Below are 19892 nucleotides of genomic sequence, written 5' to 3'. Positions count from 1 at the left end.
AGTGCTTTGTGGGTGTGATCTCTATATAGCATAAGGTAGCCAGACTGTCACACCCAGGAAGCATTGCAGCAGCAACCTTGCAAGAAATCTTGTAGCAAGAAATGAAGCCTAGAATGCTATATAGCCTCAGAGGCCTCACCCTTATGCAGATGAGTAAAAGGAAGGTGTCTGCAGGTGTTTTGGAGAATTCTGATAGTTGAATTAAAAACAGGAAAATATCAAATTACACATCCCTAGTTACTGTACTCTTTAGCATGTCCTTTGAGATTCCAGTCAATGGCCATTTTGTTTTCATATTTGTTGGTTTATTCTTATCAGAGTTTTGATAGATTCAGTTTCTGTTGCTTGGAATAATTCTATTGCTATTGGTACCATGATTTGTTTCCTCTGAATGCTTTGAAAGCAGCTTTCACATCACTTTCTAAAACTGCAGGTTTTCATCACATAATTCTTGTTTAAATAAGTTTGCCATCTTTTCATCTCTTCTAAGAATATCTTTTAAAACGTTGATCAATTTATTTTATTCTAATTGACTAAGGAGGGGCTTTGGAAAGGAACACTGGTTGGTGTGAGGGGAGCAGGCAGAGGCTGAGCAAAATAAGAAAGGAGCAGAAATGGCAGCAAGCAGGTGAATGGAAGTGAGAAATGAGTACAGGGAGAGCTGCATATAGCCTGAGGTTTCATAGGTAACGAAACCTGATTTGTAATAAAGAATGAAATACTTGAGGACAACCTCCAAGTCTAAAACAATTTGATACGACTAGCTGGTTCTATGTCATTTAAACTGTTTCTCTTCTTTTAGCACTAAAGAAGTTCAAAAATCTGCTTCACTGACAAGTTCAAGACCATCACGTCGAGCAAAAACAGCAGCTCTTGAAAGAACCAAGATGAATCTTTCAAAACTTCTAGATAAAGAATGAATTTGCTTAAAGTGAACCAAACTGGTTTACATAGTTCTTAGTAAATGTATAAAGTCTAATAACATACCTTTTTGTTGATTCCACTGCCCCATTTTTTTAAACAAAGGCACAATCTTTGGGTATAGGGTGATAGGTTTCAAACAAGAAAGACTAACTTCTCTTTTGTTTTCTCTTACAAGTCCAAACATTTTTGTCATCTTGAATAGTTTTTTTTCCGAGTTGGCAATTTTGTTAAAGAAATATGATGGTACAGTTCAGATGCTTCCTGCAGAATAGAATGGAATCACACTTTAATAGTAGCCAGATTTTACTGCATATCTAGCTTACCAAGTTGTGTTGCTGATTATGATACAGATGGAAAGCCGCTTTGTATGTATTTTACTCTGCAAAATGTGTGATATAGTTTATAAAGATAGAATAAAGAAAATGTGTTGGCGTTCATGTTTCTTACTGATAATTTCAATTGCATAGGACTGTAGTTCCATTTAGAGAAATGTGATTCCCTTCTAAAACTGAAGAAAGCCAGATTATGAAGTAGCCTGGTGTTTTTGTATATAGTTCTGAGGGAATCTGACTAGTAGAGAATTCTTTTAGTCTCTGTAGTTTTACAATGGTGCCTCAACTTATGAATGCCCCTGCTTACAAGCAGCTCTGCTTGCAAAATTTTGCATCGACTTGTGAGCAGAGCTTCCACTTATGAAAAGAAAGGTAAAGGTTCCCCTTGACATTTTTAGTCAGTCGTGTTCGACTCTAGGGGGCAGTGCTCATCCCCGTTTCCAAGCCGTAGAGCCAGCGTTTGTCCGAAGACAGTTTCCGTTGTCACGTGGCCAGCGCGACTTAGACCCGGAACACTGTTTACCTTCCCACCGAGATGGTACCTATTTATCTACTCGCATTTACATGCTTTCAAACTGCTAGGTTGGTGAGGAGCTGGGACAAAGTGACAGGAGCTCACTCCGTCGCGTGGATTCGATCTTACAACTGCTGGTCTTCTGACCCTGCAGCACACAAAGGCTTCTGTGGTTTAGCCTGCAGCACCACCACGTCCCACCCTACAAACAGAAAAGGGGGGGAATTTAAATTTCCTAACCGTTGGTGGCGAAGAGACTGCTTCTTGGCACAGCTCTTTTGCCCCAATGGTTAGGAGAAGGGATGTAGCGGCAGCGGGGACCAAGTGCCAGCGAACCCATCCCAGCTGGGCTCTAGTTCCTGGCACTGGGTCAGCCCCACTGCTCGGCTCCTGGCCAGGCTCAGGCTCCTGCAGCCCGGCTGGAAGCCAGGTAGTGGGGACAGAGGCTCTGCCTCCCAGTGCCGGGTTGGTCCCTGCTTCTTGACTCCTGACTGGGCTCTGAGCACCTACCAGTGCCAGGAGGCAGAGCACAGCTGGGAGGCAAACACATCCCGTCCGGGCTCTGGCTCCTGGCGCTGAGTCGGTCGCCGCTGCTCAGCTTCTGGCTGGGCTCTGAGTGCTGAGCAGTGGGGACAACCAAGTGCCAGGAGCCTGGCTGGGAGCTGAGCAGCAGGGACCGACCCAGCTCTGGGAAGCAGAGCCCGGACGGGATGGGTTCATCTCCCGTCTGGGCTCTGCCTCCTGGTGCTGGGTCAGTCCCTACTGCTCAGCTCCCAGCCAGGCTCCTGGCACTTGGTTGTCCCCACTGCTCGGCACTCAGAGCCCAGCCAGAAGCTGAGCAGCGGCGACCGACTCAGCGCCAGGAGCCAGAGCCCGGACGGATGGGTTCGTCTCCCGGCTGGGCTCTGCCTCCTGGCGCTGGGTCAGTCCCTGCAGCTCGGCTCCCAGCCGGGGAGCGGCGTCTGGAGCCCGGGCTGGGCAGCTGTGGAGGTCGCTGCCACGGTGGAAACCCGGGGGGGGGTGTTGGACTGGTAAGGTGTTTTTTTCTTTTTAGGTTTTGGAGGGTGGGTTTGAACTGGGGTGGGTTATGTTTCTGTGCTATGTTTTTGGATTTTTTTGCAGTCCAGCATGGGACTCTATTTTTTTATTCTTTATTATTATTATTATTTTGGTATTTGAAATACTGGAACAGATTAATGCAGTTCCCATGCATTTCAATCGGAAATGGTGCTTCGACTTATGAGCATTTCCACTTACGAACATCTTCTGGGACAGATTAAGTTTGTAAGTCAAGGCACCACTGTTTTTTGAAATTCTGAACATCTAACCAGAGAGAGGAGGTAAACATTTTAAAGGTGCTGGTGCCATCCATTTCTGAAGAATCATAAATAATGGAATTGGAAGGGGCCTATGAGATCATTAAATTCAACTCCCTTCTGGAATGCAGATCCAAGTATATCTGGCAGATGGTTGTCCACTTTCTCTTGAATGCCACCAGTCTTGGAGCACTCACTGCCTCCTGGGGAAATTGGTTGCATTGTTGTATGGCTGTAACAATTAGGAAGTTATGCCTGATATTCAACGAAACTCTGGCTTCCTATAACTTGAACCCATTATTATTTGTCCTGCACCCTCGAATGACTGAGAATGAGAGGTTACCTACCTGTAATTGTAGTTCTTTGAGTGGACCTCTGTAATTCACACTATTGGTAATGCACGCATGCATGGAGCCTCTGCATGGAATATTCTAGAGCTTCTGCAGTACCAAAAAGATACATTAGTGCAGACTCTTCTCCCCTGGTATATGCACCTTGGCACCAAGGCTCTCCCTTCAGTTAGGTCAACCACCGCATAAAGGGAGTGACAGTGGGGAGGCCAGATCGTGATGTGTGAATCACAGAAGTCCACTTGAAGAACTACAATTACAGGTAGATAGCCATGTTCTTCATGGCCCCTATGAATCACACTATGGGTGACTAACAAGCTACCTTAGGGTGTCATGCTAAGATAGATGATAAGACAGCATGCCCAAAAGCAGCATCGGATTTCTGCCAAACATCCAATCTGTAGTGATTGATAAACGTGGATGGCTGTGACCGTGTGGCAGAGGTGCAGACATCTGATAGGGGAACACCCCGAAGAAACACTGTAGATGTTGCCAACGCCCTGGTAGAATCAGGGCAGATACTCTTTGGTGCTGGAAACTGAGTGAGCTGATAAGCAAGCTGGATGGTAGACGCAACCCACTTAGATATTCTCTGCGAGGTAACTTGAAAACCTTTGGCAGGAAGTTGGTAGCTGACAAAAAGTTGGGCTGAGCATCTGAAGGATTAAGTGCAGGCTATGTAGAAGGCCAGAGCCCATCTTACATCCAACGTATGGAGAATCCTTTCTTGAGGAGTAGATGGTGATGGAAAAAGGAAGAAAACCAAAGATTGGGATAGGTGGAAGTGGGAAACAACTTTGGGTAGAAATGAAATATCTACCAAAAAAATTAACCTTATCTGGGTAAAACGAGATAAGGGTAGTCAGAGCGCAAGGCCGGAAATACACTAGCATGTCGAGCTGACATGATGGCACAAAAAACGTTTTGAAGGTTTTTTTCTCTTTATTCTTTCATTGGAAATACTAAATAGAGAAGTAAGAAAAAATGAAGAAATACAAGGAACAAAGATTAAAGATGAAACATACAAACTCCAAGCATTTGCAGATGATTTGGTCTTTATTCTGGAAAATAGAAAGGTTACTTACCTGTAACCATGGTTCTTCGAGTGGACCTCTGTGAATTCACACATATGGGGTTTAGTCTGCGCCTGCGCTGACATTCTCAGAGCATTCTAGAGCTAAAAGTAACGATTTTATGGTGTGATCCCCCATGAGGCACAAGCTCCTCCCACCCAAGATTCCCCTCAGTTCCTGCAATTTGTCCGCCAGGCATGAGAGTTATACAACAATAAGATACCCGTGACGACAGAGGGGAGGATGGGTGGGTAGTGTGAATTCACAGAGGTCCACTCGAAGAACCATGGTTACAGGTAAGTAACCTTTCTTCTTCGTGGCCTCTGTGAATACACACATATGGGTGACTGGCAAGCTTACTTATTGGCAGGTGGGACGTCACGGTAGGAAGGATGGCATCACATTTCTGCCAAATCCAGTGGTATTGCATGTACCTACGTGTAGCCAGTATTGCTCTGCAAAGGTAGATGGCATGGATCATATTGGTGCACGGTAGATGTCGAGAGTCTCGATTCTACTCTGGATGCAGCCGAGGTAGACAGCACTCCATGGAGCGAGGCTAAAGCTAATTAGACGGTGACTCGTCTGACCGCTGGCAAGCCATAGATACAGCCTGGACCATCGATCTAGAAATGGATAGGAAGAAACTGGACTTTTGAAATGAAAAGAATGAAAGCATCAAAAGAGCCTGTCATCTGTTTAGAAGCTCTGGTAGTGTCCAGAGAAAATGCTGGTGAGCATCTTACATAAATATTGTGGAGCATGTGCTCTAAAGGAGATGATGGTGATCTGAAGAATGATGGTAAGATGAAGCATAGATAAACATGAAAATTAGTCGAATACGTCAGGAATGAGACATTAAAGTAGGAAGTCACTTTATCAGGAAAATTGAATAACAGGTGGATCGAATCACAATCCAGCTATTTCGCATGTTCCCTTGGCAGATATGACAGCCACTAGGAAGGCTGTTCAAAGTAAGTAATTTGGCATTTGAAGAGAAAATGGGCTCGAATGGCAGGCACATGAGTGAATTTAGAAATCTATAGACCATTGAGGAACAATGCGTTTACATGGACGACGGGTGGTACTGAGTCCTGTGAAAAGATGTTTGACCCTAGAGTGAGACAAAAGTCCTACCTACCAGAATAATCTGGTTAATGGGCAACAATAGCAGATATATAACATTTTAAAGCATAAACAGAAAGCCAAGTAGGCAACAGTTTCTAAGAAAGTTGGTAAGGTAGCTCTTTGTTTCAATATATTTAATAAAGATTTATTTATTTACACATCGACATCGAGTTCATGGTTTTTGAGCTCGATCGAGCACTGATGCCAAAGTGGGAGTATTTCCCAGGTTGCCAAGTTCATGGAAGTTAGGAGGTGAGAAACCAGAGGGAACTGACATGTGTCTGTCTATATCGATCTGAGACAGGCGAACTAGAACCAAGTACCTCAAGGAGGTATTTGGATCGCATTTGATTAGGAATGATGGTGATGGAAGATTCTCCGTAGAATGAAATGTATCGGAGGGAAGAGTTATGGCAAATTCCCTGTCCACTGCCATATGAATATGTCCCCGACAGTGTTTCCGTCCGCACCTGCACAGGAGCAATAAAACCTGCAGTTGGCGTACGGACCCCAGTGAATACATTGAAGGTCGATACTTTCCAATGGTGATAGAACCGAACTTGCAGTTACTTGGATTAGGGATCCTCTAGTTGGTCAAAAAGAAAAGATACCACTATTGGAGTGGTTCGAGGCTGAGTTTGGATTGCTTTAGCACTGAAGCCGTGGAGGTAATGAATTTGGGGAGATGATTGCTAGTAATTTTTTTTTTTTTTTTTTTTAGAAAAACATACGCTATAGTACCAGTACAGGTAGATGTCCATATCTCGCAGGGGAAGGTTATTATCAAACTGATGTCCTATACCATCTGAAAGACCTTGCAAATGTTGAAAAATTGAATGGCAGTGAAACCTTAGGAATTACTGATTAGATAATAGTGTTGAGGCTGGAATCTGAAACTTACGGTAGAATACACATGAAAAGATTTCTGAGACCAAGGATGGGACGGATGCCTCCGTCCTTTCTATGGATATAATAGCACAGAAGTAGAAGCCATGCATAAGCCAGATGTAGGAACTTGGATTATGGCATGTTTGCCCAGGAGGCAGAGGTCTCTTCCTGGAGGATATAGACAAAAGGGGAACAAAGACAATTATATAACGTAACCTTGAGAGATGTGGTGACATTCTTGTATGAACCGAAATGTCTGGGAGGCTGAAACTCCAGACATGATTGAAAGGACTGTGGGTAGAACTGAAAGAGGGATGAAAGGGCTGTCGGCCCATATATAATTTAGCTGTTTTCCTATTCTGTGTAAATAATAATAATATTTCTAGTGTCACCAGTCTAAGACTGAAGAGACTGGTACCATGTAATGGAAGACATTCAATTCTGTCCTATGTGTCCTTGATGAGCCAGTGGATTGTGACTAGGTGAGCCTTCTACCGATACTAAGGATACGACAGTAGTTGAAGCCCTTTGCATGTCAAGCAGCAATCCTGTGTTGCTTTGCTAGAGTCGTGGTCTCAGAGCAAGAATTTCTAAACTCTGTCTTAATGGATTTCAAGAGAGGTAGAATTTGAGACCAAAATTGCTCCAGGTAGGCGCCTATTGTGATTGATAGTTGGCCACATGGAGCAGAAGTGAATGAAGGGAATAAGTCTCCCTGCCAAAGACATCAATGTTTCCGTATTCTTATTAGTAGGGTTTGTCATGGATTTGATTATGAAAATAGAATAGTGTTGTATTTCATAGGATTTAGTTCAGAGCTGCAACGAAAAGCTAGAAATCTGCTTATGCCCAGGTGCTAATTAGAGAGAAAATGTACAAGGTCAATTCTTCTCCAGCTAAAGAAAAAAAAAAGTTAAGAAGAGCAAGCTGACCTTATCTTATCTCAACTCCTCGATGGACAAGGACATAACTTCTTAATTTAAGGAAGATGGAAGAGAAGGAGAAGGAGGGAGAAGAGAGATGGGGGAAGAGTTTGCTTTCACAACAGCCAGAGACGACACATGGAGAGAGATGCGTCTGGCAGAACTTTAATCGGAAGACTGCGTAAGAATGCTTATTTAAGATATAGCTAGACTGTTTTATTGTTTTCACTTTATAGAGGAAATGACTGGTGGCTAAGGCTGGGGGTTATTTTGGAAATACAAAAAAACGTTAACTTAGCTTGTTGAAATGATATCTTTTGTAATAAAATATAAAAAGACAAAATGTCTGTAAGCTGTCTCCTTGTTTAGACCAAGCTACTGTAGTAAATTGGATATTTTTGACTAAGATTGTTTTGATCTGGCCACATTACCATATTACTAAAAGAGGGTCCTAAAGTAAAAAGAGGAAGAGCAGACCTTCCAGATTGTTTATTTAAAATCGAGACAGACTTGGGTGAAGGAGTGAGAAGTCGCCTAGGGCAAAATTACAAGGACCCGGTTTTGCTGGCATTAGGGACTAATCATTCTGAATCCCTCTCTGTTTCGTGTAAAGGCAGTTCTTAGGAACGCTTTTACCACATGGTGGCAGCGGTGGGATATTATTCACGTGCCGTGTTTACCACATGGTGGCATCTTGGGATCTGAGTCTCACGTGCCGTGTTTACAGTATAGTGGCAGATGGGATTTGATTTACAAGCCATGGTAGCTGTGTTTGGATACAAATCCATGTGCTGTGTTTATGCCATGCTGGCAGCTTAAATAGTTGCAGCTTGGATTGCGCTTTGCTTAAGGGCTGAATTAGCGCTTGTAATTGTTTTATGAAGGCAGATGTGTGAGCAAGCAGATACACACTGCTGAATAAAGGACAAGAGAAACTTCTCTGGCGTGAGCTTCAGAGCAAAGCAGGGAAGGTTGTAAATTATTGTGACTGGAGAAGACTCCTATGCAGAAAGCTCAGGCTAAAGTGATGCAAGGAGAGATTCTGCCAGTGGCTTAAGAGTTGTAAGGAACAAGCATTGTGCTGTTTAAAAAGTGCCAGCTCGATTCACTCAGGTGACAGAGTGGCAAAATTGTTTTGAGTGTAGCAGGAGTCTATAAGGAGCAGCCAGGATAATAAAAGTAATTTAAAAGTAATTAAATAAAGTTTAAAAAAAAGGAAAATTTCCTACCCCAAGTCAGAGCCAAAAGGATTTCCTGGAGGGAAAGTAGGATCAGTCAAAGTTGACAGTTTAATTGTTTTATTGCTCCTCCCATGCTTCAGCCAAGGCTGCAGGGAGAGAGGGAAAAAAAAAGGAAAAATGGCTTTTAGCAGTCGGTTTTCACTGCCTGAATTATCAGTGGATAAAGAGATTTTGGAAGCAGTGGAACACTGGGAAGTAGATAACCCAGAGGATGAAGAAGATGCCCAAAGGTTAATGGAATGCTGATATAATATGGTTACTTTGAATTTCTGTTTAAAATTAATTAACTTGTTTTCTTTTTCTGTATTTTTCATAGAGATGTACTTAGCTATGAGTAAAGAGATATTACTTTGATAAGCTTAATACTTGGTTAAGATAATTGTAAGTTCACATGTAGTCTTGTTAACCTTTCATAATCAAATGTTAAGTTAATAACAAAATAAGAACTTTAATAGTCCTGTATTTTGTATCTTTAAGGGGGGGGCGTGTCATGGATTTGATTATGAAAATAGAATAGTGTTGTATTTCATAGGATTTAGTTCAGAGCTGCAACGAAAAGCTAGAAATCTGCTTATGCCCAGGTGCTAATTAGAGAGAAAATGTACAAGGTCAATTCTTCTCCAGCTAAAGAAAAAAAAAAGTTAAGAAGAGCAAGCTGACCTTATCTTATCTCAACTCCTCGATGGACAAGGACATAACTTCTTAATTTAAGGAAGATGGAAGAGAAGGAGAAGGAGGGAGAAGAGAGATGGGGGAAGAGTTTGCTTTCACAACAGCCAGAGACGACACATGGAGAGAGATGCGTCTGGCAGAACTTTAATCGGAAGACTGCGTAAGAATGCTTATTTAAGATATAGCTAGACTGTTTTATTGTTTTCACTTTATAGAGGAAATGACTGGTGGCTAAGGCTGGGGGTTATTTTGGAAATACAAAAAAACGTTAACTTAGCTTGTTGAAATGATATCTTTTGTAATAAAATATAAAAAGACAAAATGTCTGTAAGCTGTCTCCTTGTTTAGACCAAGCTACTGTAGTAAATTGGATATTTTTGACTAAGATTGTTTTGATCTGGCCACATTACCATATTACTAAAAGAGGGTCCTAAAGTAAAAAGAGGAAGAGCAGACCTTCCAGATTGTTTATTTAAAATCGAGACAGACTTGGGTGAAGGAGTGAGAAGTCGCCTAGGGCAAAATTACAAGGACCCGGTTTTGCTGGCATTAGGGACTAATCATTCTGAATCCCTCTCTGTTTCGTGTAAAGGCAGTTCTTAGGAACGCTTTTACCACATGGTGGCAGCGGTGGGATATTATTCACGTGCCGTGTTTACCACATGGTGGCATCTTGGGATCTGAGTCTCACGTGCCGTGTTTACAGTATAGTGGCAGATGGGATTTGATTTACAAGCCATGGTAGCTGTGTTTGGATACAAATCCATGTGCTGTGTTTATGCCATGCTGGCAGCTTAAATAGTTGCAGCTTGGATTGCGCTTTGCTTAAGGGCTGAATTAGCGCTTGTAATTGTTTTATGAAGGCAGATGTGTGAGCAAGCAGATACACACTGCTGAATAAAGGACAAGAGAAACTTCTCTGGCGTGAGCTTCAGAGCAAAGCAGGGAAGGTTGTAAATTATTGTGACTGGAGAAGACTCCTATGCAGAAAGCTCAGGCTAAAGTGATGCAAGGAGAGATTCTGCCAGTGGCTTAAGAGTTGTAAGGAACAAGCATTGTGCTGTTTAAAAAGTGCCAGCTCGATTCACTCAGGTGACAGAGTGGCAAAATTGTTTTGAGTGTAGCAGGAGTCTATAAGGAGCAGCCAGGATAATAAAAGTAATTTAAAAGTAATTAAATAAAGTTTAAAAAAAAGGAAAATTTCCTACCCCAAGTCAGAGCCAAAAGGATTTCCTGGAGGGAAAGTAGGATCAGTCAAAGTTGACAGTTTAATTGTTTTATTGCTCCTCCCATGCTTCAGCCAAGGCTGCAGGGAGAGAGGGAAAAAAAAAGGAAAAATGGCTTTTAGCAGTCGGTTTTCACTGCCTGAATTATCAGTGGATAAAGAGATTTTGGAAGCAGTGGAACACTGGGAAGTAGATAACCCAGAGGATGAAGAAGATGCCCAAAGGTTAATGGAATGCTGATATAATATGGTTACTTTGAATTTCTGTTTAAAATTAATTAACTTGTTTTCTTTTTCTGTATTTTTCATAGAGATGTACTTAGCTATGAGTAAAGAGATATTACTTTGATAAGCTTAATACTTGGTTAAGATAATTGTAAGTTCACATGTAGTCTTGTTAACCTTTCATAATCAAATGTTAAGTTAATAACAAAATAAGAACTTTAATAGTCCTGTATTTTGTATCTTTAAGGGGGGGGCGTGTCATGGATTTGATTATGAAAATAGAATAGTGTTGTATTTCATAGGATTTAGTTCAGAGCTGCAACGAAAAGCTAGAAATCTGCTTATGCCCAGGTGCTAATTAGAGAGAAAATGTACAAGGTCAATTCTTCTCCAGCTAAAGAAAAAAAAAAGTTAAGAAGAGCAAGCTGACCTTATCTTATCTCAACTCCTCGATGGACAAGGACATAACTTCTTAATTTAAGGAAGATGGAAGAGAAGGAGAAGGAGGGAGAAGAGAGATGGGGGAAGAGTTTGCTTTCACAACAGCCAGAGACGACACATGGAGAGAGATGCGTCTGGCAGAACTTTAATCGGAAGACTGCGTAAGAATGCTTATTTAAGATATAGCTAGACTGTTTTATTGTTTTCACTTTATAGAGGAAATGACTGGTGGCTAAGGCTGGGGGTTATTTTGGAAATACAAAAAAACGTTAACTTAGCTTGTTGAAATGATATCTTTTGTAATAAAATATAAAAAGACAAAATGTCTGTAAGCTGTCTCCTTGTTTAGACCAAGCTACTGTAGTAAATTGGATATTTTTGACTAAGATTGTTTTGATCTGGCCACATTACCATATTACTAAAAGAGGGTCCTAAAGTAAAAAGAGGAAGAGCAGACCTTCCAGATTGTTTATTTAAAATCGAGACAGACTTGGGTGAAGGAGTGAGAAGTCGCCTAGGGCAAAATTACAAGGACCCGGTTTTGCTGGCATTAGGGACTAATCATTCTGAATCCCTCTCTGTTTCGTGTAAAGGCAGTTCTTAGGAACGCTAAGGGAAATCATTTCTCGTTTCGAATAAATTTGTTCTACGATGATAGAAATGGGACTGGAGTCATCCCAAAATTTCTATGTCATTTCCTCGTACCTTGTATCTGTGATACATTCTTCCTAGATCTTTAATAGGAAGTGGCTTGGTGCAAGCATTTATTTATTTATTTATTTATTTATTTATTTATTTATTTATTTATTTAATTAATTAATTAATTAATTAATTAATACCCCGCCTATCTGGTCGGTGAGGACCACTCTAGCTTCAGCATAGTTAGTGTAAGTGCTCAGCTAAGTGATGGCTGGGTCTGGAAAAGGCGGTTCCTCCATTCCCAATAGACGGGATGCAGTGAACCGAGAAGTGAGCTGTGTAAATGAAAAGAAGCACACTGAAGGTGACAGAGGATGATAATGGATCGCATCATACTGGAGGGAGATTTGTTCAAGGAGTGAGATCCGAGCTTATGTCCAGAATTGGCAGATTCGAAGCCAGGACCGGTCGCGCTCGATCATAATGTGCCTTGACACGAGATGGATTGGAATTTGGAAAGCATCTTTTCCTGCCAAAGTGTTGTATGGTAGAGAAAAAGAACAAAAATTTTTCCATGTTGAGGTCGATCCTAATGGATTCAACGTACATCGAAGATAGTGGCAAAGCTGGTAGCTACGATAGAAAGAAGTCAAACGGACTGACCGGTCAACAGCAGAGAAGTAAAGAGCCCGCTCAGTTTGCAGTCCTACCAGCAGTTCTGCCAGTCAAGGCACTGCCTCCCCACATGTCTAGGGGCGGCGGCTGGTAACTTTGGGGTTGAGGCTTTTAACGTTCCTGGAATGCCATAGGCTGATGGGAACATCTTCAGGCACTGCAGATGTTACAGCACAATGAATGTGTCACCTTCTAGAGCCTGAGCAGGTTATCAAAAATAACAACCTTTTTCTGGCTAAAAAGCCATACACCAACAAATGGCAGGTCCTAACCTGTCAGTTGCTTAGACACTGGTTTTTAGGCGTATCGAGCAGCAGTGCGCTCGTGATGCACCTGCAACAGTGCCTCCCAGTGATGTGGAAGGCCTGAACTGTAAGCGTGCACATGAGCTACCTGCAGGGTGGGCAGAACCAAACTCCATAAGTGGTGATAAGCCCTCATGGCAGAGGAGTACGTGGCTACACGGCGACCAAAAACAAATAACAACGCCGACCAAAGAACTCATCTGTTGACAGTAAAGGAGTGTGAACATCTGTGACAACCGAGAGGGGTGTAGGAAGATTGGTTGGAAACTCTTCCACCCCCCAGCGACTCATGTGAGTCTCAAACCTGAATGGGTTAACAGCAGGTTTGATCAAGGCTCCAAACATTATGATGCCGGAGCCGAGTTCGAGGGAGCACTACATCTGTAAAGTGCATGTGGAGGCATAAAGCACTCCATAGCCCATGGCTCAGAACGATGGCAGGTAGAGCGGGATGGTGATGGTGGCCGAGAGCTCATACAGTAGCTCCTATCCCAAACAAAAGGGACTGGTCCTACGCAACCTTGTCAGTGTGACAGGACCTACCTGAGGAAAATTATCCAGACTTACCAGACAGCGGCAGGGTTCTCGGGTGGACCCTTGTGAGTCCTTTCCTTATGAGCCTATGCGGGCACTGGCAGCTGAGACAGGGCCGCAGGCTACTTTGTGAGCGAGCCCATTGATAAAGAGGGCTGTTTTGTGCCAAATTAACAGCCACCAGCAGGTGCTACCCCAGGCAGGAATATCACCGACTAGCAGGGGTAGTGGTGGGAGTTGTTGCAGCCCCCCCTTTCAGAGGCAAACTAGGGCTGTCAAGTGCTGCCAGAAAGCTTTCACCTCGGCACCTGGTTTTGGAAATAGCAGCCACGTGAACAAGGCCTCTGATAAATCAGGCCCAATACACCAAACACCCAAGGGCGTTACCCCAGACAGGCAAAGCACTGACATGCAGGGCTAGCCGCAGGAGCTGAAGGGGCCCATTGTATCCCCAGAGGGAAAACCCAAGCCTTACCATATGTTGCTGGCACATCTACAGCCTCGGTGTGCAGCTCCCTCCAGAAGTCGCAGCTACATGAGCAGGCACGCGAAGGAGGGTTGGTGTGCAGCACTCACACACAGAGGCGCTTCCCATGTCAGGAGGAATCACTGACAGTCAGGGAAGGTGACCGGGGCAACAGGAGGCCCTTCTTCTCCTAGGGACAGGGCGACAGAGCCCTAACTCCTGCAGGGTCCCTTGAACAAGCCCCTTGAAACTATCATCCATCACCAGTCGCTCTCATGGTTGCTCAGAGAGAGGGTGTGGTGAGACATGCCTCCTTTTCACTCTCTTCTCCTCATGAGATAGAGAGACTTAAGCTCCAACTCTGGAACATCAAATGCCCGCCCTCATGTAGGGCTAAAAGGGCCACGGCCGGACTGGACGGTAGCGCAGTCACTAAATGGCCAGTTGGAGCAGAGAGGCTATCAGACGATCCCGGAGTCTGTGCAGGTAGAGCTGGCACGTCGTCTCCTCAGAGGCAAATTCGCTAGCCTCTGGCGAGGATTCCTCTGTTGATGTAGACTTAGATTTTAAGGACTCCTTGGCATTGTCGGGTCCCCTACTGCGGCCTGCACCTAACTGGGTAAGATGTAGCTTACTCAGGCAGAAAATCATTAATGTGCCTGAGAGTCAAAATGAGTAGGCCGAAAAAGGCGGGAAAGGAGAAAGAAGCAAACAGTTGAAGTGTGGGCAAGCAAAAAAGAAAACAACTCACGGGGGATCATAGATTAGATAATTGAGAAGGGAAAGAATCCAATTTAGAGGGAATTGATCAATAAGCTAAGGGGAAAAAAACCCTGTGGAAATAGCTCTATGCTCTGTAGAACTTTACAGCACGGCAGAAAAAAGGAACTGAGGGGAATCTTGGGTGGGAGGAGCTTGTGCCTCATGGGGGATCACACCATAAAATTGTTACTTTTAGCTCTAGAATGCTCCGAGAATGTCAGCGCAGGCGCAGACTAAACCCCATATGTGTGTATTCACAGAGGCCACGAAGAAGAACCAGTGGAAACAGCCCCAAATTTACTTCAGCAAATAAAGGAATACGGCCATGTAGCTGGACTAGAAATAAACCAAGAAAAAACAACATTCATAACCAAAAATCTAACTCAGGAACAAAAGACTCAACTTACATCCAAGACAGGAATTCAAATAGCCAAGAAAGTAAAATATTTAGGAATAAACTTGACTGCTAGAGGGTCCTCATTAAAGGAAGACAATTATGGGAAACTCCTGGAACATATAAAACAAGAGCTGACAAGATGGGAGAAATTACAATTATCCTTTCTAGGTAAAATTGCAACGATCAAAATGAACATCCTCCCAAAAGTAATTTTCCTCTTTCAAAATCTACCAATTAAATTAGAGCAGAAATTTTTTCAAGAGCTAAATACTTTAGTTACAAAATTTATATGGCAAAGGAAGAAGCCCAGAATTAAACTTAAACTGTTACAAGATGCAAAAGAAAGAGGGGGATCTGGCCTACCAAATTGGAATTTATATTATCAAGCGAGTGCTCTGAATTGGATTAAGGAGTGGATAAAATTAAAAAATAAAAGAATACTATATTTAGAAGGACATGAACTTCAGGCGGGCTGGCATGCCTTCCTATGGTATGGGAAAGCAAAAACTCATAAATACTTCGAGAGAAATATAATAAGAAATTCTCTACTAAAAGTCTGGGAAAAAATTAAATGTAAAATGTATATGAAAACTCCTAGGTGGATCTCACAGATGGAAGCATTCACGCACCCAAACCTATTGAAATTTGAGAAAATAACGGCATATAACGAGCTCCTAAATAAGGAAGGACTGTTAAAGACAAAAGATCAACTAGAGAGTCAAGGACTGACTTTTTCATGGTGGCCCCAACTACAACTGCAATCGATCTATAATCAGGATAAAAAAACAGGAGGATTTTATAGCGAATACACAGCACTTGATAAAATATTACTCACTACAGAAAAACAACAAACTCAAAAAGCATATAAGTTTTTATTGCAATGGGACACTCAAGATGAGGAGGTTAAGGAAACAATGGTAAAATGGTCAAAAAATTTTGGATATAGTATTGAACTTGAGAAATGGCAACAAATGTGGACTAAAAATCTTAAATTAACATTAGCAACGTCATATAAGGAAAATTTGTATAAAATGTTTTATAGATGGCATCTCCCTCCATCCAGACTTGCAAAAATTTCTGCCAATATTTCGAATAAGTGCTGGAAATGTAAAAACCAAGAAGGAACCTATTACCACACATGGTGGACATGTGATACTGCAAAGAAATATTGGGTCAAACTGTATACATGGATCAAACAAATGACTAAACAAGAAATACAATTTAAACCAGAAACTTTTTTATTGGGACTAATACCAAATAATATAAATAAGCAAAGTTATTACTTAATATCACATGTCCTTACAGCTGCTAGATTAGCATGGGCACAAGTATGGAAGGAGGGAGACCCACCAAAAGACGAAGTGATTATCAAAAAAATATTAGAGTGCGCTGAAATGGATAGACTTACAAAGAGACTAAAAGGGCAAGAAAAGTCAGCTTACTATGAAAGCTGGAATATGTTCTACGAATGGTGGAAAGCAAAAACTTTGTAATAAATAGAAAATGACCAAAAGGAATAATGAGAAGACACTGCTGAAAGAAATGTGTTATTATACAAAAGGCTTGTAGGCTAAGCTCTACAGTATGTATCGTTTGTAGATAGAGATTTAGGCATATGTGTGTATATATATATGTCTATGTATGGATATGTGTATATAAAGTAAAAAATTAAAAAAATGGAAAAAAAAGAAACGTTTTGAAGGTAAGTAACCTGTGGTCAGTGTAAGCACACAAGTCTCCTAAGAGATTACCTGAGGCCTGTACAGAAGTTCCAGGGGCAAGTGTACTCCTAAATCAGCTGAGCTGAGTCCAGATACCCAGCAAGGCAGTCACACATACTCCTTTTCCCAAGTCTGTTCAAATTGGCAATTTTTTTATTTTTATTTTTTATTATTTCCAAAGAATGAAAAGACAATCAACCATATTACACATATTAAATACAAAACTATTCCCCACATTTCTCCAAATCACATATATACCTTTCCCATCGCCTTTTAAAGAAATATTGACCAACAATCCAAGTCTCTTTTATCGGCATATTTTTATAATGGCTTCCAATTTTCCGTGAATTTACTATGGCTTATTTCTCCTCTATGTACTCTAACTTTATTAGTCATTTTTTCCATCAGCAATGTATGCCATACATATTGTGAATGCTTGTAGTAAGAGATCTTGGGCTTTTTTCCAATTTTTAGCTATTTCGGATCTTGCGGTGCCTATGATATGCGACTAATTCTTTATATTGTAGTTTCTCATTTCCCCTGTGAATAGTGAAAATAACAATAATGTTTCATTAATCTCTATTTTTTGATTAGTTGATGTTTCTATCCATTTAATTACCTCCAGCCAAAAAGTTTCTATTTTGAGGCAAGAGATCCACATATGTTCCAGAGTTCCCTTTTGTCCGCAGTTCCTCCAGCATTTATCAGATATGTCTTTATTAATTCTATGTAGTTTTGTAGGGCATAAATGCCATCGATGCACTACCTTTAGAACCACTTCTTTTGCACTTGCTGAAATAGATTTATATGGATATTTTTTTCCAGATTCCTGTCCAAATTTCTTCAGGTATATTAATATTTAAATTTGTTTCCCAGACTGTTTTAGATCCTCCACCTTTTCCATATTCTTTCTCAATAATGTTTTTATATATTAGTGAAGTTAGTCCTCTCTTTTTATTTTTATCTTTTTGTATACAATATTGTTCAAATTCAGTTAATGTTCTTAGAAGGCCAGTTTTTTGTTGTAAATGAGTAGCGAAACTTCTTATTTGTTTTATTTGTAGCCAATTGCTTTTTATTTGCTTTGTTTTCTCTTCTATTTGCCTGATAGTTAGTGGTTCCCCTGATTCGAATAAGTCATTAATTCTATATATTCCAATTTGCTTCCATTCCTTAAATTGTACATATTTCTCTTTAGACTTAAAATCTGGGTGATCCATGAGGGGACATAAAGGGGATACATAGTTTTACTATGTTTTCTCCATATCCTTATTGTTTCAGAAATGAATGGGTTCTGTATTTGTTCTCCTTTTCCAATTTTTTTAATAGTATAAATATACTTGTTTACTATGTCCATTTTCATTTCACTTTCCATTTTGACCCAATCAGAATTTTTACAAGTCTCGGCAATTTGTATAAATTTAATAATTTGGTTTATTTGCAAGGCTTCATAATATTTTTGGAGCTGTGGTATCCCTAATCCCCCCCTTTGACCCTGTCTATATTTGACACTATTTATAAATCTTATCTTCTTTCCCCTTCCTGCAATAAAACTTTCTAGCTTTCCTTGCCATAATTTTAATTTTTTTGTATCTGGCTGTAATGGGATATTTTGGAATAAAAAAAGAATTTTTGGTAATATATAAGATTTAATCAGAGCAATTCTCCCCAGCATTGATAGGTTCAAATTGACCCACTTTATCATTTTTTCTTTTGCGAATTTAAATAGTTTTTTATAATTTCTGTAGATTAATTGATTAAGATTTTTTGTTACCTAAGTATTTTGTTCCTAAGTATTTAAAACTTGAATAGCATATCTCTAATTGAGAGGCTTTTCTAATTTCATTTTGTTCCCTAATACAAATATTTAAACATAATAATTTAGATTTTTGGAAATTAATTTTTAAACCTGTATATTGACTATATTCCTCCAATATTTCTTTTAAATGTTCTGGGTCTTCCAAAAAAAGGAGCATATCATCTGCATATAAGTTTATTTTGTGTTGTCTATTTTTTGTGGACAGTCCTCTAATATTTTCACTTTCTCTTATTTTTGTCGCCAGAGGCTCTATTGTTAATGCAAATAGGATTGGAGACAAGGGATCACCTTGTCTAGTTCCCCTAAACAGTGTAAATTTTTTCGATTCTAATCCATTAATAAGTACCGTAGCACCTGCCCCTGTGTATAATTCCTTCAATACTAATAAAATTTTTACCCATATTCATTTTTTCCAACAGGTCAAACATGAATTTCCATTCCACTCGGTCAAAGGCCTTAAGGGCATCCAGTGAGAGTATTGCTATCTTCTTTTTTTCTTTATTGGCTGTATATATAATATTCAGTACTCTCCAGATAGCATCACGCATTTGTCTTCCTGGCATAAACCCATATTGATCTGTATGAACATATTTAGTTACAAAACTACTTAATCTTTGTGCCAATATTGTTGAAAATATTTTTTGATCTTGATTTTGCAATGTTATAGGTCTGTAAGACGAAGGAAACATTGGATCTTTTTCTGGTTTCAATATGGTTATTATTCTGGCGGTGTGCCATGACTGGTATTTTGTCACCTCCCAAAATTGAGTTAAATAGCTTTAGAAGATGTTCTATGACATCTTCTTCCCATGCTTTATAAAAATCAGCTGTGAATCCATCACAGCCTGGTGCTTTTCCTTTCTTAAGTTTTTTGATAACTGAATGTATCTCATTTTTTGTTATTGGGCTATTTAAATAGTCTTTATGTTCCTCTAAAATTTGGCTTATTGGTAATGTTTGTATAAATTTCTTAGTATTTATGTCCGGTGTTACTTCTGATTTATATACCGTATTTTTCGCTCCATAAGACACACTTTTTCTCCCCAAAAAGGTGGGAGGGAAAGTACATGCGTCTTATGGAGTGAATGCAATAACCCAGGGTTCAGCCACCACCACCCAAAAGCCTCCCACTGCCATGCCAGGAGGCCTCTGAACTGGCAGCAGAGACTGCTTGCTGTTCAGACCTCAGCATTCTGCACTGCTGGCTTTCCAAGATCTGCTCCCTGCAGCTCAACTGGAAAACCAGCAAGGCAAACAGGCCTGTGGCAGCAAGCAATGCAAACAGCCAAGAACCAAAGGGGAAAGAGTGATTCTATAAAAAC

The 19892-nt window shown here is 40.8% G+C and overlaps 1 protein-coding gene across 5 annotated transcripts in view; it reads left to right on the top strand.

The window, feature by feature from the left end:
- The window catches only part of NCAPG (non-SMC condensin I complex subunit G), a 78782-nt gene extending 77421 nt beyond the window's left edge, over positions 1-1361 (top strand). For 4 of the 5 annotated variants that reach the window (XM_073001071.2, XM_020809839.3, XM_020809840.3 and 1 more), the window contains one exon: positions 803-1361. In XM_073001071.2, the coding sequence (XP_072857172.2) occupies positions 803-920 (118 nt within the window). In that variant the 3' untranslated portion in view covers positions 921-1361. The remainder of the gene's footprint in view (positions 1-802) is intronic. The other variant, XR_012087576.2, reaches the window with a different exon arrangement.
- The last annotated feature ends 18531 nt before the right edge of the window (positions 1362-19892 follow it).

Source organism: Pogona vitticeps, chromosome 5, assembly GCF_051106095.1.
Source record: "Pogona vitticeps strain Pit_001003342236 chromosome 5, PviZW2.1, whole genome shotgun sequence".
Taxonomy (NCBI): Eukaryota; Metazoa; Chordata; class Lepidosauria; order Squamata; family Agamidae; genus Pogona; species Pogona vitticeps.
The sequence above is the reverse complement of the archived record's forward strand: the minus strand, read 5'-3'. Positions and strand labels throughout refer to the sequence as shown.